This window comes from Saccopteryx bilineata, chromosome 6 (genome assembly GCF_036850765.1).
Source record: "Saccopteryx bilineata isolate mSacBil1 chromosome 6, mSacBil1_pri_phased_curated, whole genome shotgun sequence".
In the NCBI taxonomy this organism is placed as follows: domain Eukaryota; kingdom Metazoa; phylum Chordata; class Mammalia; order Chiroptera; family Emballonuridae; genus Saccopteryx; species Saccopteryx bilineata.
In genome coordinates this window covers 25687874-25712064 of record NC_089495.1, presented here as the reverse complement: position 1 = coordinate 25712064, position 24191 = coordinate 25687874, and the positions used below count along the sequence as shown (strand labels likewise).

Here is a 24191-nt window from a genome sequence, read left to right as displayed (position 1 = left end):
CATCCTTTCCTATTTCCCTTCCACTGCTCACTTAAATTACCAGATTTGATAGGTCAATATTTACTCTACATTATTACAGCTATGCAAATAATACTCATAGATGAACCAGATAGTACATTGATTACTTTTCTTGTTTGCCCTGAGTTAATAATTGGGTCATATTTATTTTCTTTAATTGTTCTTTTTTAAACATACTTATCAGAAATTCAGCCCAACTCCAAACAGACAGAATAATTCCCTTTTTTCTCCTGCTGGGGCTAACAGTATTTGTGTTATTCTACTTTGAATTTTAGTGAACGATTTAACATTTACCTTCAGAATCATAAGACCCCTAGGGCTTATTTTGTTCCTCCTTGATGCCTCAGAGTGCCCAGCTTCATACTTTCCAAGTAGTAGGACTCAGTAAAAACTTGCTTTTTCATAGTGGCTGTGCTTCTCGGAGTTGGTGGCTGTGTCCCCTGTTTCTGGGTGTGTTAGCTGCAATAGAGAGTCAGAATGTGAGGCTTTGATAACAAAGGGTAAATTCTTCACATGCCCTGGGAGGCAGCACAAACCGTAATCCAGGGTTACAGAGCTTTGCCATCAAAGTTGCATGTCAGGTTTCAACAGAACAGTCTGGGACTCGGCAGTGGCTTTGCTAACAAGCCCTTGGTGACAGCAGCTTCTGTCTGTTTGGAGGAGGGGAGTGCCTTAGGCTGCATTGCAAACTGTCTCTTCTGCTCTGATTTCTTCTTGGTCTTCACAACACCCAGGTCTCACTTTTTCTAATCACTACTGTGGAAGCAATTTGATTTCCCTTTGTGTTTAGATTTAGACACTGCTTGAGTACTTTAATATGCTGCTAAGCTTATACTTATAGCACGGAGGTAACAATTATAATAGTTATCTTGAACACTGGAAGTTGTTTGAGCTGTATGAAACAAATGATTTAATCCAAGACAGGAAATTAAAACAAACTCAGTGAGGTCACTATGAGTTTAGCTATGACTGAGGTGATTAACAATCAATGTGATTTATGAACTACTACTATCCTCTACAATTGTGTTTTGCCCATTGTTTCATAAAGTTTAACCTCTTTTGGCCTTTGAGGTTTTCATTTCCAATGGGTAAAAGGCTCTGTAATAAGATCTTTTAGCAACAAGAAAGTCTTTATCTCTTTTTACATTAAATGTCAAGAAACACAGTGGAGAGGATTTGTAATTCATGATAAAGCTTAGAATGAGGTCAAATACAGTTTTACTGAAGACCTTCACCTCCACCTCATCATTCTTTGTAGTTACCTGGGTCATCTGTATTCTGTATATTTTAATTAGCTGCTCAGAGAAGGAATTTATAACATAGTACCTGAAAGAGAACTATGCTATTGGTTTCAAGTAATTTTTCGGTTCCTTTCTTATAGAGAGTCTCATTTTCCGATTTAATATTTTCCGTTCTTAAATGAGAGACTTGCATTTTTTCTGCTTCTACATTCTCACCAGATGGACTAAGAAAAAAAATAAACAGAAAGGTGATTCTCTGGGGGTAAAATAAGAACCCGGGATGGTGGTAACAAGGGGGAAGAACTGTGAAGAACCAGTATTTTTAGAAGTTACGGAGCCAGAGAGCAAGAGAAGACTTACAGCACAACTTAGAATAATAAGTTGCAGTCAGATGGAAGTCCCAAGATTTTGCAATGGGCTTCTGTATTAATCAGTCTCATAGGAAGACAAATTGTTCTAGGTATTTCAAACAGTGGGAATTTATTATGGGAATTGATTACAACGGGTTGAAGGACTAATTGGAGCAAAAGAGGAAGTTGGAAGGTTATGCAAAAGGAATAACAAGAAACATCTCAGGGGGAAATCATTTACCCCAAAGAGCAGGGCTCCACTTTTGGAGGTGAGCAGGAGCCCATGAGCCAGCAGTCCCAGGCCACTGCCATTGCTGCTGGGGCTGTCACCACTCTCCACATGGCTCGTGTTTCCACTACAGCTGATGTGATCGCAGTCCTCAGTGCTGTGGCTCCCTCCGCTACATGAGAAGGCTGTAGGAAGATGCTTCTTCCTCCCTCTCACCTTCCAGTCTCCCAACAGTGCTTCCATTGGTGGAACTAATTGCAAAGCCCATTGACAAGACATTCTGAGAAATGTTTACAGTGTCTCCCGCCTTGTACTGTACAGAGCATAATATACCAAATAAATAAATAAATAAATAAATAAATAAATAAACAAACAAATCTGACTTTAGGCCCTTGGTTTAAGGAATCACAAAAGATATATCAGGCCCCTGTTTAGTGTCAAGCATGGATTCTAGTTGCCAAGGAACCATGCTTCGGAAGGATGAGATGCCTTAAGTCACTCATCCTTCAGTAGAACCCTTAGACTTGGCCACGAGGAGTCTGTCCACTGTGGCCTTCCTCCAACTGTGCTGAGTTGATGGGCCACAGTCACATGCCCACCCTTGACCACAGGGCCCATGCCCTTCACCCTAAACACCACACTGCAACTACCAGGACTCCAAACTTCTCGGCCTCAAAGGCCAAGTTGGAGCCCACTCCAGAGCTGGCACTGGCCGCTACCCTGGTTTATCATCTCAAGGGCAAACGGTCTGGAAGACTGTCCGGGGGTGACTGCAAAGGTGTGAACTGTAAGCAAAATATATTGTGCTGGAAACTTGTAAAGACAGCAGAAGAGGTTTTATTGAGCTGCTACAATAGAGGAAAGAGTCTGCACCAAAGAACTGAGCTCAGCTTCCACCCTCACCCCCGAGAGGAAGAGGAAATGGGGGTTTCACCTGTGGGGTCCTGAATGACTGGCGGAGGAGGTTTCATGGATCAGTGAGGGTGAGTCAGCAAGTGAAGGAGAATTCTCTTTTCCTCTTCTTTTCACCCCATGCCAACCCCCAAAGAAAACGATGCATTGTGGCAGAGAAGGATGTCGGTGTTGAGGATATGTTACCCCTCTTGGGTGTGAACCATGGTTTTTCACATTTAAATAAAATCATGATGTATATATGTTAAAGTAGAAAGACAAAACATGTATCAGCTTGTTAAATTGATCTGTAGGTTTTAAGTGTTTAGGCATATGGTGGGTGGGCCACTCTTGTACTGTCAAGGAGGGGACTGCAATGTTATTGACTGGCCTACAGCCCAGGCTTAACAAAGCAGCTGGGGAAATTTTCAGGCCCGGGGATAACATGGACAGAGGCCTAACTGAACATGTATGTATAACCGAGAGAGGCTGTAACGGCTATAACTGAGAGAGCACTATGTGAAGTAGAATTGATTAAGAGGCAGGCACAAGGACTCATGAAGAGAGATGTTGGGAAAGAGGGATGAACATGGGTCTAGAAGTTAGCATGAGAGTGGTTTGAGTCCAGTGTCCTGCCGAAATCTGTATGAATTGGTAAGAGCCAGGCTGTGTCCCCCAGGGCACATGTGTGGCACGAACCTCTGGTGCCCTTGGTCAGGATTGAGCCTGCAGTGATAGGGGCCTTTCCCAGTTACCAACACCATGCCTTCACATTTTTCATTAACTCTCAGAACCTTAGAGAAAATAAATGACTTTGCGGGCTTGTGAGGGACTGTCGAGAAAGTTCACGTGAAATGGCTTTAAAAGTAGCAATGAACTATGCAAATGCTGGATGATGATACAGGAGGCAGCCCCTTGGCTTAAATGGTTTTTTCTTCAAAACTTTTAGTTCTCTCTATTGGGACTGGTTTTTTGTGGTACCACCTTTTATGAGACACAGTTTTATGGTTGAGATCCTTCTTAAAAACAGTAATTACCTCGGAAGGTCGTTTTGTAGGAGCACTTTTTTTCTCGACTCAAGGCATGCTGTCTCCACAGGCAGACCGGGTTTAAGCGGGGTCATATTTTGGTGGGTTTACTTAGGAGCGCCAAGGGTAAGTTCTACAACAGAATCAACATTGTAGCAGGGTCAGAGATCTCAATCTCTCTGGTCCTTTACCATTAGTCAGTCTGAAAATTCTGGTCCCCACCAGGGGTGTTTAGCTCCAGATAAATGACTTAAACTTGGTTAGTCCAGTGCAGTTAGTACCACAGTGCTTTCTGTTTTCACCAGTTTGGGAATCTCAAGAGAGCATATAACCCTGCAGAAGGGAAGGCACACATAGACACGTATCGTGAACGATGGCCTCTCTTCTGCTTGTCTGTTGAAATTCAGTCTCCCTAGTCAGCAGTCAGGCGTCATTAGCCAGCATTAATTTTATCCCATTTGTATTCCAAGTTGCAATTTCCTTTATGATCTATTTGTCAGCAGTTATTTAAAGGAACAAATAAATTTGTCAGTGTTCAGTAAACACAAAATAACCCAGAGAAAAGAAAGGTTGAACTGAATTTGTTAAATCTAAGATCTAGTGAAGATGACTAGTAACCCAGTCACATGCAACTTAGTTGCATTTTTTTATATCATAGTTTACTTGATTTTCATTTCTTTAAAGACCTGAGTTCCAACTCTTATTACCATAGGCATTTCCCGGGAGTTAGAGAGAGCTAAATATCAATAACTGTTGTTTACTGAGCCACATCCAATACCTTTTAGAAATTGCTCAATATCGACTCATGTTCTAGGCCAGAATGTCCTCAGTAAAGTGTTCTAGGTCTGTTATGGTTCTAATATTAGTATTCTTGAGGATTTATCATCTGAAACTCTAGGTTTAAGGAAGGAACTCACTGGGAAAAATGACTTTTTAAAAAAAGTCTTCCTCAGAGAATTTTAGTTTGTAAGAATATAGAAAACCCATTTTAATGTGTGCATGTGTATGTGTTTGTGTGTGTTGTGTGTCTTAGGGAAATCACGAGGAAGTACAGTACCTTTTAAGGTAGAAAATAATGGCAAGTATTTCTGGAAAGTTAGGTCCCTTTAACTTCCTCTCTGTCAAAGAGGCATTTGCTCGCTATTAAAGATACAAAACCCCACTCCTACAAATTAGACCAAATCCAGATGGTCATATGAGAACCTCACACTCTAATTTTTAAAAAGCTGTGTTGCTTTTTAGTACCATGCTTGGGAGTGCCAAGCACTAAAATCAGTGCTTCTTGTTTAGATTCCACCAGCTTTTTTTGCTACTGCAGATTGCGCATGGGAGGGACTCATGCTCTTTTCCCCGCGTCCTTCCAACATCAAGGTTTCTGTAGCAGCTTGGCAAAAGGCACAATGAGTGTGGAAGCTCTCATCTCCTCGTTGTAATGAATGAAAGGCTCATTATAACTGGTGCCTGTTTCAAATTTGAGTCCCATTACCAACACAGCCCAAGTGGATCTCAACAGCTGCCACGAAAGGTCTACTCACAGCCATTTGTAGTGTCTGCTGTACTTTATTGATTTGGACAAGAAGAGATGAAGCACTGGAGGCAGGCTTCGTGTCTTCCTCTTTCCCTGCTCTGCATTTGGGGTCTTTCCTGTGGCACACGCAGGGTGAGCCAGGTGAAGAATCAGCCGTGTGCCACGTAACTAGTAGCAACAGACAGCTGGTGTCTGAGTCACCCACTCAAGACAGCTGTATCTGATTGATTCCCAGTTAGTTCCAGCCCCTGTTTTGTGTTAAACATATCACCTCCAGTCTCTGATCTTCCAGTTTGATGCTTACCTCTGACTTGTTAGGGTTGGACTATAGTCCTTCCTCTCCTAGGCAGGTGGCCTTGATTCTGTGTTGTGCCATCAGCGGAAACTTTATGTTCTAACTCAGGTTTCATGGCCACTTGACCAGCCTAGAACCTTTTAGAACAGCCACCATTTCAATGCATTAAATTGCCTAAAATTCTCTTCTCTCTCGTGTCTGCATGTTTCTCTCTTAACCTTTGCTGACCATACAACTCTATATGCCATTAACTCTCAGATGTATGGACGAGTGTTCTTTTTGATGTCACAGGTCAAATATAGCAAATGCCAAGTATACAGTTACTCAACCATTTTTAGATGTTAGTCTTTCATTCCTGATCATTGAGAATAAAAGCCTATTATCAAGACAGTAGTACTTTTTTCAGCAATTTCTCTGGCTCAGTATATGTCTTCCAATAATAATCTTATTTAATCTTTAATTGTTTAGAAGTCTTTCTTGATTAATTGATTTCTCACTGGTGTACTGTTGGCACCAAAGAGTTTATATTTACTTGAAAGTGTGCAATGGCATTAAATAACTAATTTTTATAAGTTCTACTGGAGAATGTTTTATTTCACTAGGAGCATTAATTTGGCATTTTTCTTCCCAGTGGGTGTTGGAAGATAGATCCCCCCCCCTTACATTTAAAATATTGCAAATCAAGGGCAAACGCATCATCAGTGTCAGGAACACTTTAGAAATTCTGTGTTATATACTGTGATATTGTCTTAATTTTTCTCTCTCGGTTATAGAAATAAATTCTTCCTGATTGGGTCTCCACCCATGCAGCCAGGAAACAGTTGCTTACCACATCCATCACTGCTGTTTGCACTGCACGTTATCATGTTTCAGAGGCTTCCCAATTAATCCTGGGGAAGCTTGAATCGCTCATAATTATAATACTGTTATGCCTTCTTTATTTCTTGATATGCTTGTTAATTCATGTCCATCCTGCAGTGGTCTGTAACATAGTGCTATTATCAGCCTTTTCGTCTTTAAAAGCCTCTTGTCTACCATTTTGACCAAGATTGATTAACTGCACTTTGTTGAAATCGATCATTTGGATTAAAAAATCTATCCCGTGTATTTGTTCTGGCTACTTTTGCAACATTTCGCCTTTTTCCAGTTAATCAATCTGCCAAGCTGATTGCTTTTCCCTTCTTGGCTTCCTTTCCCTTACTCTGTCCCTTTTTTAAGAACTGTCTATCTCTTTATTTCTTGTATCCTCTCTCATGCAACACCCCCAGAAAGAAAAGCCAATTGTAGGAGGCAGCGGGATAAATTCTCCCTTTAGATCCTGGCTAGACGCTACTCCCATTTCCCTTTTCGTTAATGAGACAGAGGGTCCTCTCCATAGTGATTGTCCCCTGAAGCAGTTTTCGGGGTAAAAGCTTCATGGTTGACTGCCAGGCTCTTTGCAGACACTGTAACGTGCTTTTTACGTACAACCCTAAACTCCTCTGTATTCTGATCTTACCAGGTGAACTCAACTTGAACACCAAAATTCTTTAAGATGTACTAATACTGTTTTTCCTCCTCCCAGGTACTGACTTTAACATAGACAGCTTACCTCTGCCTCGGAGAGCCCACCACGACTGGGCCCTTTTTCATGAAGAGTCTCCGAAAAACAATTACAAGCTCTTTCATAAGTCAGTCATCACGTTGTTCAACTACACCGCCACATTCAGCAGGCACTCCCATCTGCCGCTAACCACCCAGTACTTGGAAGGCATAGCAGTCCTGAAGTCACACCGGTACCTGGTCCCTTTGCCGTCCAAAAACAACCTTCGCAAGAGACTTGCTCCGCTGGTGTATGTACAGTCAGACTGTGACCCACCATCCGACAGGGACAGCTATGTTCGAGAGCTGATGACTTACATCGAGGTCGATTCCTACGGTGAGTGTTTACACAACAGAGATCTCCCTCCGCAGCTGAAAAACCCGGCCTCCATGGACGCCGATGGCTTTCACAGGATCATCGCCCAGTACAAGTTCATCCTGGCTTTCGAGAACGCGGTGTGCGATGACTACATCACCGAGAAGTTCTGGAGGCCCCTGAAACTTGGCGTGGTCCCGGTCTACTACGGATCCCCCAGCATCAGGGACTGGCTTCCGAGTAACAGAAGTGCTATTCTCGTATCAGACTTTTCCCACCCCAGAGAGCTGGCGCGTTACATCAGACAGCTGGATTCTGAGGACAGGCTGTACGAAGCCTACCTAGAGTGGAAGCTGAAGGGGGAGATCTCCAACCAGCGGCTTCTCGCGGCTCTCCGGGAAAGGACGTGGGGAGTGCAAGACGTGAACCAAGACAACTACATTGATGCGTTTGAGTGTATGGTGTGCAACAAGGTGTGGGATAACATTAGGCTTCAGGAAAAGGTAAGTGAAGCAAGGTTTGGCAGAGAGGCGCGAGGGTGGCTGCTGTGATGGTCTCTGCCATTCCACGTCCTTCTGTTGCTGCTGCCCCGTTACTGCTCCTCCTTCCTGTCGGAGACGCGAGCCCTGCAGCCTGTCGAATATTTCCTTACTATCCTTTGAGGATTGCCATGAAGTTCACTGTCACGTTCTCCTTTCTGAAGGCCGTACACTCCCCTTTATTATGTCTTCCTGAGGACACCATGCTGCCGGTGCTGGGAAGTGAGACAGGAGGCTTTATTTAACACATTTTTACTTAGAAAATCATTTGTTTTAGGCCGAGTGGCTTGGTCAGCAACAGGAACACTTAATATTACATCATCCTTCTCGGGGAATGCATCCTGATTTCCAGTGACTTCCTCTATGGCCTGATTTACGGAGCCACATAACAGCAAAGAACACAATACACAAATTACTGTAAAAACCCATGAGAAAGTAGAAACCGTAGTAATCGCCCATGCTATACCAATTATGTATTTTCAAAATATGTCAAGGCAGAAACAGAACTTCTGAGGGTGGTGATTTGCCTACTCTGTATGTCACAGTCCTTTCTAGGTTTGGAAATAATAGTCACGGGAAACTGAAAGAACCACCCAAACCCTACCTGCTGGGCACCTCACAGAAGCCCGTTAGGGATGATCGCTGGGGTCTGGCAAAGAGGGCGTGACAACACGTGTAAAGAGCTTCATGAGAGGTACAGGAGAATGTGTACGTTCCTGCGTTTCCAACAGAAACAGCTAGGTTTTCAGAGTGCTGGAGGGTAGTGTGATCGACTGTCACCTCTTGTGAATCTTTGAAGAAACATACAGAGAGTAAGCTCTCCTCCACTGTGCTCTCCTTCTTCCCGGAGTATGATCACAAGGCTTTGCTTGCCTTTCAATGAGCTTGCTACATTTCTCTAAAGCTAATGTGCTCCTTTTTGAAAAACAAAACAGAACATACCATGAAGGTAAATTAAGGGGGATGAGACCGTTGTTTTTGTTTGCATTTATTTTACAACACTTGTTACCACTTTTATTAGGCATGCCTTAACATAAGCTACTTAAATATGTTTATTTACTTTTTTCCCTTTCAGTCAAAGAAAAGCTGAAATAAATAATTTGATTTCTTCTATGATTATTTTTTTACCTTGAAATTGAAAATAGTTTAAATCAGTGTACTTAGATGAAGAAAATACTATTAGAATAGCAGATGTGTTTCCCTTTTTGTCTTCTGCTTGTCTCCTCTCCCTCTCATAAACATACAAACCAGTGTGTTATCTATTGCTGTGTAAACAATACTACCACCACAAAGACAGTGGCTTAAAACAACATATACTTGTTATATCACAGGTTCTGTGGGTCAGGATTCTGCTCATGGCTTAGCTGGGTTCCCTGCAAGGTGGCAGTGAGGGTCAGTCAGGGCTGGGTTCACGACTGGAGGCTCAGCTGGGGACAGGTCTGTTTCTCAAGTCACACGCCCATTGGCAGATTCGGGTTTTGGAGGTTGTAGGATTGAGAGCTTCAGTTTTGGGCTAGTTGTAGGCTGGAGGCTGCCTTAGCTTCTAGGGGCCACCCACAGTTTCTCATCATGGGGGCTGCCCCAACGTGGTGGCTTACTCACTTGAAGCCAGCCAGGGACTGAGAGAGTCCAGCAAGACCAGTGCTATAATCTTAAATATGTAATCCTGTAACATAATTACAGACATCCTCTTATCTTTCCCATATTCTCTTGGTTAGAAATTAGAAGCAAGTGACAAGTGACAGCCACTCTCAGGGGGAGGGGATTACACAGGCATGACTGCCAGGAGGCAGTGACCAAGGCGGCTATCTTGAGTCTGTCTTCACAGTGAATCTGAGTAGACTTATTCTTGGTGTTGCCTGCTTTACTGATGAAGGAGAAAGCCTTTCAGTACTGAAGAGACCACCCATGAGTTAATTCTAATCAGTTAAAGAACATATCGATAAATGCTCCTGTCCTCCAAGAGGCTAAAATGGGAGAGACAGTACGTAATCACAAGAAATATGACTTCATGTAATTGGGATAAAATTTAAAAGATGGTTTTATTCAGGGGTAATGACACTATAAACTGCATATATTTAAAGGGTACAATTTGATTAGTATGACATATGCATATATATACCTGTGAAATTATCACCACAATTGAGATGATAAACATTTCTGTCATCCCTGAAAAGTTTTTTCATGTTGTTCTCAACCCCTTTCCTTGGGCACCTATCTGCTTTTTGTCACTTCTGACAAAAAAGTTTAAGCAGTTTTCTATAAATGGAATCATGTAATGTGTACTCTTTTGTGTCAGGCTTCTCTGACTGTGTATGATGATATCGATATTCATCCATAACGCTGATACACATTTCTCTTTATTCTGAAGTTTGGACATACCAAAATTTGCTTATCCGTTCACCTGCTGATGGACGTTTGAGTTGTTTCCAGTTATTGGCCGTTACAAACAAAGCTGCTATGAACAGTTATATACAAGTCTCTGCAAGGACGTATGCTTTTATTTCCCTCTGTGAATATCTATAAGTAGAATGGCTAGATCATGTGGTAGATGTATGTTTAACATTTTGAGAAACTACTAAACTGTGTCCACAGTTGTTTTACCTTACATTCCCAACAGCATTGAGAGTTCCATTCATTAATAGTTGATGTAGTCAGTTTTAAAATTTTTGCCATTATGATGAGTGTGTAGTGGTATTTCACTGTGGTTTAATGATGTATTAGTTATCTCTAATAACTGATGATGTTGAGTATCTTTTAATAATTTGTCATCAGTGTTTTCTTTAGTGAAATGTCTCTGAAATGTATCTTTAAATCTTTTGTTCATTTATTTGTAAATTGACTTGTCTTCTTAATATTGAGTTATAAGAATTTTTTATATATTTTGAATACAAGTCAACTTTGTAATTAACAAAAGTTTTCTTCTAGGCTTTGGGTTTACTTTTAATTTTTTAAAAATTTTATTTTTAAATTATAATTTGCATTCAGTATTATCTTTTATTCTCTTGTGTGTGTGTGTGTGTGTGAGTGACAGAGACAGAGAGAGACAGAGAGACAGAGAGAGGGACAGACAGGAAAGGAGAGAGATGAGAAGCATCAATTCTTTGTTGTGGCACCTTAGTTGTTCATTGATTGCTTTCTCATATGTGCCTTAACTAGGGGGCTACAACACAGTGAGTGACCCTTTGTTCAAGCCAGTGACCTTGGGCTCAAGCCAGCGACCATGGGCTTCAAGCCAGTGACTTTTGGGCTCAAGCCAGCAGCCATGAGGTCATATCTATGATTCCACGCTCAAGCCAGCGACTCTGCACTCAAGCTGGTGAGCCTGCACTCAAGCCAGATGAGCTCCCACTCAAGCCAGTGACTTCGGGATTTGGAATCTGGGTCCTAGTCTGGTGCTATATCACTGTACCACTGCCTGGTCAGGCATCTTTTATTTTCTTAACAGTGTCTTTTGAAGTGTAAAGTTTTTATTTTGATGAAGTCTAGTTCATCAAATTTTTTCTTTTATGGTTTATGCTTTTTTATGATCTGCTTAGAAAGTTTTGTCTAACGCAAGGTCACTAATATTTTCTCCCTCAAATTTTGTAGCTTTAACTTTATATTTAGGTCTACAATCTAATTGGTGTTAATGTACTGTGATCTAAGAATTGAGGTTTGTTTACTTGGCTACCCAGTTATAGCCACATCATTTATTGGAAAGATTATTCTTTCCTGATTGAATTACCTTGGCTTCTTTTTCATATATCAGTTGTCCAATATCTGTATGAATCAATTTCTGAACTGATCAGTATGTCTATATTTGAGTACTGTAGCTGTATAATGAGTCATGAAGTGAGGTAGTGTCAATCTTCCAGCTATTTTCTTTTTCAAAAGGTCAGATGATTACTAGACTTAGTGTGATGATCACATAATAAGGCATATAAACATTGAATCATTATATTGCACACCTCAACCTAATATAATATTGTCTATAACTATACTTAAATAGTAAAAATTTTAAAAGGGTAGTTTTTACTTTTCATTTTTTCCTCTTTCCAGAAGCACTCACCTCCATAATTAGCTAATTATTTTAGAATTTACTCAGTGTTGCTAAATAACATGCTTAGACACTATATTTTAATATTCAGTGTTTATGTGATTATGATTATCAAGTGTTATTTAGAGGTGAACCTTGTTTTATACAATCATTTGTTTCCCTTGACTGTACAGCTCTTTGTTCCCCTCTAGTTAATAATTATCTTCTTGTTTGATTATTTTTTATGTACTGTACTTATCACTAATTTAATTCTTTGAAGATGTTCACATATACCAGTCATTCAACTCATGTCATCTTGTTGAAGAAATATCTCACGGAGTGTCTCACTACTCCAGCATATACTATATCTCCCCATATATATGATGCTCCCATGTATAAGACATACCTTAATTTTGCGATTTGAACTTGAAAAAAGAAGTATTACATAAAGTTATTGAACTCAAGTTTTATTCATCATAAAATTCATACAACTCCTCATCACTGTCAAAACTCCCATCCATTAGGTTGTCTTCATCAGTGTCTGATGATGAATCACTGTCTTTAACAATGAGTGCAAAAACAAGTGTGAAAAGGCGGGAAATGCAAGTAAAAAAACTACAACCCACTGTTAATGCACCCAGTTTTTAGACCCCCAATTTTTAGAAAAAAAGGTGCGTCTTACACACGGGAATATGGTACTTGCGGCCTTCTCACTTACTGTAGACCAACATCAGCTTGGGGTCTCCCTGCCCCAGCATTTTGGGAATTGCCTTTTTTGTCTTTTTCCTTTTGTGTTTACATCTCTGTTTCCTGTGTGCTTTTCTCTCTTTTTCCTGGCTTGCTCTCTTATTTTCGTTGAAGGGATATTTGGGGGATATCTGGAATGTCTTCATTCTACTCTAACGTTTAACCAATGGTTGAGCTGAGTGCAACTATTTTCAGTTTTTCTGAGACTTTCGAAGACTTTTTAAAATTGTTTTTAAAAAATCTTTTAATTTTGAAATGATTTTAGTTGACAGAAGAGTTACACATACAAGGTCAGGCAAAAGTGGGTTTACAGTTGTTCTTATGGGAAAATAATATAATTATTAAAAAGTAATATTACAAGAGTAACCTGTGTGTTTTGCATACTCACAACTGTACACCTGCTTTTGCTCCACCCTGTATGATACAGAGATCCCATATCCCCTTCATCTGGCTTCCCCTAATGTTAACATTTCATAACCACGGCACAGTTGTCAACACTAAGAACTCAACATTCGTACATGGCTATTAACTCAAATGCAGACTTCAGTCGTATTTCACCAGGTTTAATTCCGGGAGACCAGATTGTAGTTAGTCATCACGTCTCCTTAGTCTCCTCCCATCTGTGATTGTTGCTCATTCCTTCCTTATTTTTAATAACTTTGACAGTTTTGAAGACCACTGGTCTCTACATAGAGTTTGTCTCATGTTTTCTCATGTAAGACTTTGGTTTTGGATTTGGGCAAATAATACTACAGAGGGGAAAGGGCCCTTCTCTTCCCATCATACCAGGAGATGCATGATATCAACATGACATAACTGATGATGTTGCCTTTGACCACTTGACTAAGGTGTAGTCTGATAGGTTTTTCCACTGTGAGGTTACTAATTTTCCCTTTGTACTGAGCCAGTCACTCAGTCCAGCCCACACGGAAAGGAAGGGGGATTGAAGGAGAACTATGAAATAGTTTGTGAACATACATTAAAACTACCACAATAATTCATAAATGTTTGGGGGAAGATATTTTTGAGGCTGTGCAGATATCCTTTTTCTCCTTAAAGTTGTCCTCACCAATGTTAACCTTTATCACTACATCTTACCACTGCTTTTTCACTTTCAGTGTTACTGTCAAGAAATCTAAAACTATCCGAAAGATTGGACTTTTCTCTCAGGGAGGTGGTAGAATCTCTTCCCTATGTTCTGAAATTTCATAAAAATGTACTTTGGCAAGAGACTGTGCTGCTCTGAGCTCGTGGTGGGCCCTGTCTATCTGAAGTTTAGGTCCTTCAATTTGAGGGAAATTCATACCTTTAAAAGTTATTTCCTTGGATATTTCTTTCTACTTTCTTATTTGCAACCCTTAATATTTGTCTATTGGTCTTCTGAGACAATAACCAATCAGGTGGTCCAATATTCACATGCTTTTTCCATTTCTTTATCTTTTTCTTCTAATTTATGGAGTGTATCTCAGCTTTGTCTTTCAACCCTTCTGTTAATTCTTTCATTTCTCTGTTATATATATAATTTTTAAGATCCCATTTCTTTTGCTAATATTTTCTTTGCTGGCACCTGATTTTTTTCCCCCATTGATCTTCTCTCTCTCTCTCTCTTTGAAGCTTTCTAAAATTTTCTTCTTGCCTTACCTCTAGTTTTAATTTTGCTAACTTTTCTCAGATGATTTGTAATCTTGGTAACCTGCTCATATTAGGATGGTTTGATTGGCAGCTCTTAGTACTTGTGGGGCATATTGGCTATGAGCTTCATTATAGAGTGATCTGGCTGGGTGGTTTACTTACGGAATATGTGAGTTATGTCCTCTTGGACATATCGCATTTCCCAGAGGAGGAGCGTTCATTTTCCTGCCTGGATTGTGAGGCCGGGCTACCAGCACTGGGAGAATGAATCACAGAAACAGAGCAAGAGGGTCGCAATATCTGCTATTGCTGTGCTCACAGAATCCTTCTGTTTATAGCACTACACCACTGCCCTCAACTTTGCCTCGTGTTCTCTAGGTCAAAGATCTTGTGTTTTATCTGTCTGGGGAATAAACCTCTGGTCATGAGGAGAAGAGAAAGAAATTTGAGTATCTGAGTGCTTCGTAGCAGGCTCCCTATGAATTTTTTTTTACTGCCCTTTCCCCAACTTCTGGGAGTGACTGGGGCCTCTGAGCCTTCAGGGCTTTGCAGTATAACATAGACTGATCCCAGCTCATCCTGCTGCTGCCTTATTATTATTTTCTTAAAATATGTTAAGTGATTTACTACTTTTCCATCTGCCTTCAATTCTCTGACATTTTGTTACTTTTCTGCCCAATTCCATTCTCCTAGTTCTTACGGGTTAGTATCTTTTTAGAATAATTCTTTTACTCTCACTTTAAAGGTATTTCATGAGGGAATGAAATTAGATGTGTGTGAGTGCTTAATCTGCTGGAGTTTGTCTTTCTTTTATTTCTTTTTTTTCTTCCTTCTTCCCTCTCTTAGAAAATCATCAGAAGGCCAAGTCCTGAAAAGGTTTTGTAGGCTATTGTAAGGACTTGGACTTTATCTTGCAATGCTAATGGCTGCTGAGTTTAGCCCACAGTGGATCAAAGGTGAAATCAGGAAGACTAGTTAGGAGACCATGGAAATAATCCAGAACTTGGGACAAAGCTCACTGTGATATAGGTCTTTGTTAAAGCATTTTGAAGGCTGGGAGGTCTTATGCAAATGTCATGTGGTACTGTTTTGTAAACATCTTAGTGTAGGGAACAGTTGAGTGCAGTGGAAATACATGAAAAACAAGGGATTAGATGTACAAGTGGCAACATGAATACATGTAAAAACAGTATTTAATGAGAAAGTAACAAACAGAATAAGATATATAATAACATGTAAGTAAATTAAAAATAAGTGCTTAGAAAAATGAAAACACATTTTTTAAAAAAGACATTTAAATACAAGGACCTGTATTAATTGCACAAAATAGTTGGGGAGGAGAGTGGTGGCAGCAGAATATAAGGGAAAAGGAACTAATTAAATTACTAAACCAAGAACAAGAGGGAGGGAACTGTTTTAGAATCTGGAGAGAGAACTAGGTTCAGTCTCAGGTGTAAATTTATGTGACGTTTTGGAGCCTTAATTCTCAGCCCTGTAATATGAGGCAGTAGTATATCTAATTTGTTTGCCATGAGAACTAAATGAGACAATCTGTGTAAAGTGACTAGCAAAGTGCCTAGTGCACAGAACATTCTCAGTAAATGTTAGACATTTTCTATCTCCTTCAACTGTTTAACCTCATAACTACTGAGACTATGGAGTGAAGTATGAGCTGGGTTCTGTTATGTAAGGCAGGAACACGGGACTTGGCTTTCTTATCACGTGTTTTTAATTCTTTTTTCTCTTTCTCTCAATGCAGGGCTTACCGCCTAAAAGATGGAAGGCAGACGCCACCCACCTGAGTTGCCCGGAGCCTACAGTGTTTGCTTTCTCACCTGTGGCTTCAAGTTGGCGCTCTTTGCGAGAGATGTGGATACCCAGCTTCAAACAGTCCAAGAGGGAAGCCCAGGCACTAAGGTGGCTAGTCGACAGGAATCAAAACTTTTCGGCTCAAGAGTTCTGGAGCCTGGTGTTCAAAGACTAATTTCAAAAAGTATCGGAATGGTAGAGACTACAGAGTTCTTGAGGTTTATTTTCTAGGTTGCCTTAATATTTGAAAGTCTACGAGCTACTCTGTTGACTATCCTTTAGGATAAGAATTGCTGCAGTACTCATAATGAGCGTAATGAAATAATAGATATGAATTACCCTTAGGGGTTACCTCTGTATTTTTTATACTAAATAAAGGGTCAATACACTAGTCTCCCCTTATCTGTAGTTCCACTTTCCATGGTTTAAGTGATCCCCGGTTAACTGCAGTCCAAAAATATTAGTGGAAAATCCAGAAATAAACAATTGGGAAGTTTTAAATTGTGTGCTGTTCTGAGTCTCACGGTGAAATCTCGCGAGTCCTGCTCCATCCCACGGAGGATGTGGGTCTCCCTTTTACCCAGCGTCTCCACCTGACACCGCACAAGTTAGTCACGTGATCGCCATCTCAGTTATCAGTTCGCCTGGCGGGGTATCATCACAGTGCTTATACTCAAGTCACTCTTACTTGGGTTACTGATGTCCCCAGAGTGTGGGAGTGGCGATGCTGGCAATTGGGATGTGCCATAGAGAAGCTCTAAAGTGTGGCCTTGAAGTGAAAAGCTGCCAAATTCCCAGATTAAGACTCTTGATCATCTCACATCTAAGGAAGGGTGAATACAGGACAATAACATAGTTTGAGAGAGAAGCTACATTGACATAACTTTTTTATAGTATATTATTATAATGGTCCTATTTTATCATTACTTACTCTTGTTAATCTCTCACAGTGCCTAATTGATAAATTAAATTTTATCATAGGTGTGTATGGATAGGAAGAAACATAGTATATGCAGAGGCAAATTAAGGTCGTTTGAGGCCCCGGGCGCAGAAGAAAATATTGGGCCCCTTAAAAAAAGGAGAGAGACACGGGAAATAAAAATATATGTTAACTATATTTTTAAATAAAGAAAAAACATTATGTACTATTAATATTAAAATTGCACATATGAAACCAAACTTGGTGTCATTAGAAAGAAGTGTCAAGTTGGGGTTTTAGGAGGCCCTTCAGAAGTCAGGGCCCAGGGCACATGCCAGGTCTGAGTGCAAATAAGGTTTGGTACTATCTGTGGTTTCAGACATCCCCGGGTGTGTGTGTGTGTGTGTGTGTGTGTGTGTGACTTGGGTACATGCCCTGTGGATAGAGGGAACTGCTGTATTTCTCATGGACACTGGTCACCTTCAGTTTACATGTCTGGACCCATGTATCTGCTGCCCCTTGTGGAAGTTCACCTCATGTACAGTGAGTGCTTTCCTCTGTGGAAAAAAGGCAGAAGGTACAGCTTTGGGTTCTTGATTCTCCCCTCACTATTTGCAGTTTATTGGTATTTGGCAGACCCAGTGTCCGGATGGCGAGCATGAACGTGCAATGCATGAGAACTTGGCAGGGAGAGATTCCATCTGTTGGTTTACAGCAATGTAAGTGAGTAATACAAGCTGTGTGAAGTTTATCCATCTACTTCAAGTCTCTTCAAGTTGGAAGGACATAGGCTGTCTCTACCTTTTTTGTTCTTTCTGTAACCTTTCTAATTTTCATTTTGCTCTGCAGCCTCCCTGCATCCCCTTTGCATCCCCCCCCCAACACCAAAGCAGAATGCCTTGTGAAGACATTTCTCCTTTTGTGTTTTGAGATGTTCCCAATTCTCCCTTATACTGCTGAGCAGAATCATACTTGTATGATTCAGGCTGGACAGCCTGTACATTTTGGTCAATGTGCGAGTGGATGTGAATGCACCCAGGAGCTCCAATTATGTTGAAGCTGATTTGTCTTTTCTGTGTATGTGTACAGCCTGTAGTGGATGGTGGCCCGTTGGTTTGTGAACATTCCCTGTCGTTTCTGGTCCTGTCATGGACAGACCTCAGCTGCTTTGTCTGCTGGGGCTCCATGAAAGACAAGGAGAAAACACAGGCTCACATTTTCTAGCTGATGCTGAAGCTTGTGCCACCGGGTGTGTCCTGGCTTTGGTGTTCTCTGTTGTGGAAAGAGGAAAGCTCCGGGAGATAGGCAGAGTCCCTGACGGGGCATAAGGGGGAAAACTAGGGGATCCCTTTGGTACCGTCCTTTGTATCGCAGGCCAATGGCTCTCCGTGCCTGCCATGGGCAACCTCTTTCTTAAGCGGCTCTCTCTCTGGCTGGGCCATGGAAATGAGGACTGAAACCAGCCCATTCATTTAGAAGCAGAAAGGGTCACGTGGCTGTTGCCTTACGATTGCATTCTTTCTCAATCTCAGCTCTGCTGTTAACTAACTACGATTTTGTACAAATCCCGTCACCTCCCTAGGCCTTAGCTCCTGTACCTGACAAGAAATGATTGGATTGGTCTTTAAAGTTCTTCTCTGTGTAACATTCCTTGTTTATCAAAATGTAAGAAATTTAATTTTGTAGGTGGTTTACTTAAGACAGTAGCAAACCAGTTCATAGCCACCGTGTTTTTCAAAGGACGCACACTCTTCTATGGAAGAAAATCACACTTACTGAGTAGCATTGGGGATGGGAAGGAATTTCTCTCTCCACCATTTTATCTGATAATATTAAAGGAGAAAGGATTGGCAAGGCAAGTTGTTTGTTATAGACTACATTATTAAATATATTAGATGAGGTGCTTTTGTCATGCTCTTAAAAGATAGCCCAAGATAGAATTATGCCTCTGTTGGGCACTGTACCGAAGGCTGTCATGTATAATGGCACTTGGTTGTCACGATAACTATTTGAGGTAGATAATTTTTTTTCGCCTTACTAGTGTGTGTATATATATATATATATATATATATACACACATACATATATACCTTGCATTATATATATATATATATATAATGCAAAACAAAACTCCATTCAACTATGGTGGAGTGGATTTTTAAGCATTTTTAATTAGTAGCTTCTTCTTGTGGTAGAGATCTCCAGTCTCCTGGGTGGAGGTGATCTGCACTGGCAGGAACCTCTTGCTCAGTCCCTTTACATATGGTGATGCGAGGCAGGTGGACTTCCCTTCTTCCGGAGGAAGGGAGGAAGATTGTGTATTTGGAAAGGGTAGCATTTTCACCAAGCACCCAATCTAGGGAAAAGCCAAAACCTATTATGGGAAACAATGAAATTTGAGTAGAATAGGAGGCCTTTCCTCCTCACTTTAAAGAACCTGTTTCCCCACACACCTTATTTGGAAAAAGTTTTAGAACTGCACAAAAGTTGTCAGAGTAATATAATAGACACTTAGCTGTTCTTCAGTTAGATTCCTCTGAGCATGACATTTTGCCACATTTGCTTTATCTCTTTTTCTTTTAATTTTTTTGCCATGTGCAGATAAGTTGCTGACATTGAAACACTTCTCATCTCTGTCTTCTATAAAGGGTGTCATGACTACACCCTGAAATCAAACAATGACACAATATTTTTTAATACATAGTCCATATTCAGTTTTCCATTTTTACCAAGGATGAGCTATTATAGCTGTTTCTTTTTCCTTTTCAATCCAAGATCCACTTGAGGATCATGCATTGCATTTCTTTCTTTTTTTTTAAATTTAATTTATTGTGTCTACATAGATTCTAGTGTTGGCCCAAATGCATCCCCCCACCCCCGTATTCCCCTCAACATCTCCCTTGCCCCCTTCCAACATCTCTTCCCCCCTCCCTTCAGGTTTATCCCATCCTATCATCCCCTTTCCCTCTGTCCTCTTTTCCTCTGGTCCCTTTGATCCTTCCTCTGTCTCAATTCCGTTCTTCAGTTCACATTGTTCATTGGATTACTCGAATGAGGTCATATGATATTTTTCTTTCTCTGCTTGACTTATTCACTTAACATAATAGTTTCCAGGTTCATCCATGTTGTTGCAAAAGGTAATATTTCCTTATTTTTCATGGCCCCATAGAATTCCATTGTATATATGTACCAAAGCTTTTTAGTTCACTCGTCCACTGATGGACACTTGGGCTGTTTCCAGATCTCTGCTATTCAGAATGGCATTCATTAACAAAACAACACGATAGGTGCTGGCGAGGATGTGGAGAAAGGGGAACCCTCCTGCACTGCTGGTGGGAATGCAGACTGGTGCAGCCACTGTGGAAATCAGTATGGAGATTCCTCAAAAAATTAAAAATGGAACTGCCTTTTGACCTCGCCATCCCACTTTTAGGAATATACCCCAAGAACACCATATCACTGACTCAAAAAAATAAATGCAGCACCATGTTTATGCATTTATTTCTTATATACCTTTAACCTCTTTTAATTTAGAAGAGTTTTCTTGTCTTATCTTGCTTTGTTTTTGGTCTTTTGTGACACTGACATATTTGGAGAGTCAAGACCCTTTGTCTTATAGAATATTCCACAACACAATATGGATGTACCTGATTGCTTTCTCATATTAGAATCATGGCCCTGGCCAGTTGGCTTAGTGGTAGAGTGTCAGCTCATATGTGGATGTCCCAGGTTCAATTCCCAGTCAGGCCCCACACAGGAGAAGTGACCATCTTCTTATTCACCCATCCTCTTTCTCTCTCTCTCTCTACCTCTCCCACAGCCATGGCTTGATTGGTTTGAGCACATTGGCCTCAGCTGCTGAGGATGGCTCTGTAGAGCCTCCATCTCAGGCGCTATAAAAGCTTGGTTGTGAGAATGGCCCCAGATGGGCAGAGCATTGGCCCCAGACTGGGGTTGCTGGGTGGATCTTGGTTGGGGTGCATGTGGGAGTCTGTCTCTCTATTTCCCCTCTTCTCACTTGGAAAAAAAAAATCATGGACCACTTTTGAGATTTGACCTTATTAGAACATCTCTGGTGGACTGCAGAGAGCCTAAGATACTTATCATGGAAGACACCAGTGCCCCGAGTAGGGACTCACTATTTGAGAAAAGGGAATCTGGACAGTGACTCATGCTGAACACCAGATTCAGAGGATGATTGTTTTAGGTAGCGACGGGTATGCACGTGTGTGTGTGTGTGTGTGTGTGTGTGTGAGAGAGAGAGAGAGAGAGAGAGAGAGAGAGAGAGAGAGAGAGAGATATGAATGAGAGAATGAGGAGGTGGAGGAGGCAGAAGAGGGGGAAGAAAAAGAAAACTGAAGGGGTATAATAAGGAGAAATATATGTGTTCCAGAATTAGTGATGGTGGTAGAGAATGAGGCCTTTCAGTGCACAAATAAATTTAAAAATTTTTCTCTCTAAGGAAATTATAACCAAGGATGGCTTAAACTAATAGGACTTTAAAGTTCTTATATTTATTAGAATAATTAGAAAGGGAGGTAAAATTTTTTGAGATAAGAAGCTCAAATTTTTAAAAATGTGATTTTATCTTATTACTCAAGATAGTGAAGCAGGACATACCACTTACATGCATAGCTTATCCAATGCTGTGTAACTAATAGGACAGATCCAGATTTCAGACCCAGGGTAGTGTTGTTCACGTTCTTACTCCCTTTGGGAGAGACAGAGGTGGCTGCAATTCTTTGCAGTAACCCTGAAAAGAGAAAATGTCCCTTTTCCACACTGAGACGGGGGGGGAAACAGTTCTATATTCATAATTTTTCAAACAAATATGAAATTCCTTCTTAGTAAAAGGGAACCTATGTCTGTGCTTGTAAGTCAATCTATTTTTCAGAAACTTGCATGGATACTGGAATTATACATAATTTGGTTTGAATGTATTCACCACGGGAAAGCCCATATGTTGGCCTTAAAAGATACTCTCATCTTTGGGAAAGCCTAGATTTGGTGGTACCCCCCCCCCCCCGATTTGTTTTCAAGGTGCTCGTGAGCAAGTACTTCTGCTTCCCCATCGTGAGAGCTGGCCCAGCAAAGCTTACAAAGGACTGTGAAGTAATGACAATACATTTGTGTGAACAAGAAAACCTCAGAAAAAATAATGTTGGGATCTTGGAAGTGACACTGTAGCAAACCATGGTCGCAGTTCCAGAAAACCAGCTTTGAAGTTCAAAGCAAATAACACGTGGTGTCATTTCTTATGCGGTATTCATTATGCCCATCCCCCTCATCCAAGTCCCAGGTCTAAGAAACCCTGATACTGTAAGTCTAATCTGTGATTCTTTCTACTTGGATGCTTATCTAAACTTTCTTTTGGTTTTGCAGTTTGCTCCCTGAAATTCATAGTGTACCCCATCTTTTGAAAGAGCAACACCCCAAAATAAACTTTATAATAAGAGGCTTTCACATTTTCAAAAAAGTTAGGGGGGATGACAGTGACGAGCCACAGAGGGAAAAGAATGCAAAATGCACGTTGTGAGGAGATGTAAAAATAGAGCTAAACTGGTGCGGCGGATTGTGTCATGAAGCGGGCGCAGTCACAGTTCCAGGGAAGTCTTCCTCCGGAGTTCTTACAGGGCCAGCCTCTCAGTTTCACTTTCAGGAAATCCCCAAACAGGAAATAAGATGTTGTAAGCTTTGGGCTTTGGGGCAGACTCGAGAGATAAATTTCCAAAACCTAAAAATTACTCACTGACTTATTGGCTTCTGAGGACATGTAGCTGAGCCAAGGCGAGGCCACCCTTCCTCTGCCCACGGCCGGCTCCAGTGCCCATCCTCCGGCCGGTCCTCCCGCTTGTCACCGCAGAGCCAGTGTTTTCAGAAACGCCTCCATACACGACCTCCGCTCAAGTTGCACAGTCTGGAGGGTCATTCGCGAAGGGCGAGGGAGACAGGGAGAAACAACCCTCAGCTGGCGTGGAATAGAAAGAATCTGTTTTGGCGGGGGTGGTGGGACTCGGGGTTTCGACAGTCTGACCTCAGTGCTGGCCGCCTCTGCGATGACCTTGGAAGAGACCTTGTGTCAACTTGATCGGAACCTCCAGACAACAGGCGAGTTCAGCCAAACACTTGAAGGTTTCCAACGTTTGCCTGTTTAACATCATACGGGGACAGTTTTCATTGTGTTTGGCTTCACTGTGACTCTCAGAAAAGCTGTTATGAAGGGGTTGCTCCCCAGCCCTATTCCCTCCTCTTCCAACACCCCCACTTAAGTGTTACAGGGACACATTGGACAGTCAATGCAGGTATATCAAGCTCTCAGACAATTCACTTCTTACTTAGGATACAAGTAGAGTTGGAGTTAGATTCATTTGGAGATGCCTGGAGAGGGTCTCCGGAGACTGGGATCCGGAATGGGTCCGCCAGGATTTACAAATCTTTAAAAATGTTCTCAGATGTGCTTGCTGCTTCCCAATTAAACAGAGAACTTGGTCGCAGGCTGTGCACAGCTTCTCGCGTGTTTACATGTGTCACATATTTCTTCCGGGCACTGCCCACTGGGATAATTGATTAATCTGAGGTAGTCATGAATTGTTTGATGTCTGTTGTATGGGGGGCTAGGATGGCCCCAGGGTAAGTGTAATTTGAGAATAGCCAGGAGAGAGTGAGAGAGTCACTACTCTCTCATCTCCCACTGACTCCAGACATTAAGAGTGAGCTTGGCAATTATCTAGCTAGGAAGGAAAGGAGCAACATGTGATTTTTCCCAATGGGGGATTTTATTGTCCATTTGGGTCCCTTTGTTTATTGCATCTCAAGGAAACCATGACAACCATATTTGTCTCTATTTTCTCTCCCCTAGATGCTTCTGGTTCCATCTGTTTGATATTTTCCAATGAAGTTAACTTTTTGAGTCTTTTCTCATTGTAAGTGCAAGGATACTTATGTAGAGTTTGTTTATTTGTTTTAAAGTAAAAAATAAAAATTGAAAGATGATGCTTGGCTTGATAAACTGTTAAACACCTTCTATATCCTTTTATTTAATTCATTGAT

At 41.1% G+C, this 24191-nt stretch overlaps 1 protein-coding gene across 2 annotated transcripts in view; it reads left to right on the top strand.

The window, feature by feature from the left end:
- Positions 1-16723, top strand: part of FUT10 (fucosyltransferase 10) — an 88509-nt gene extending 71786 nt beyond the window's left edge. For both annotated transcript variants that reach the window (XM_066237130.1, XM_066237129.1), the window contains exons 4-5: positions 7145-7980; positions 16173-16723. In XM_066237130.1, coding sequence (XP_066093227.1) covers positions 7145-7980; positions 16173-16397 — 1061 coding nt within the window. In that variant the 3' untranslated portion in view covers positions 16398-16723. The remainder of the gene's footprint in view (positions 1-7144; positions 7981-16172) is intronic.
- The last annotated feature ends 7468 nt before the right edge of the window (positions 16724-24191 follow it).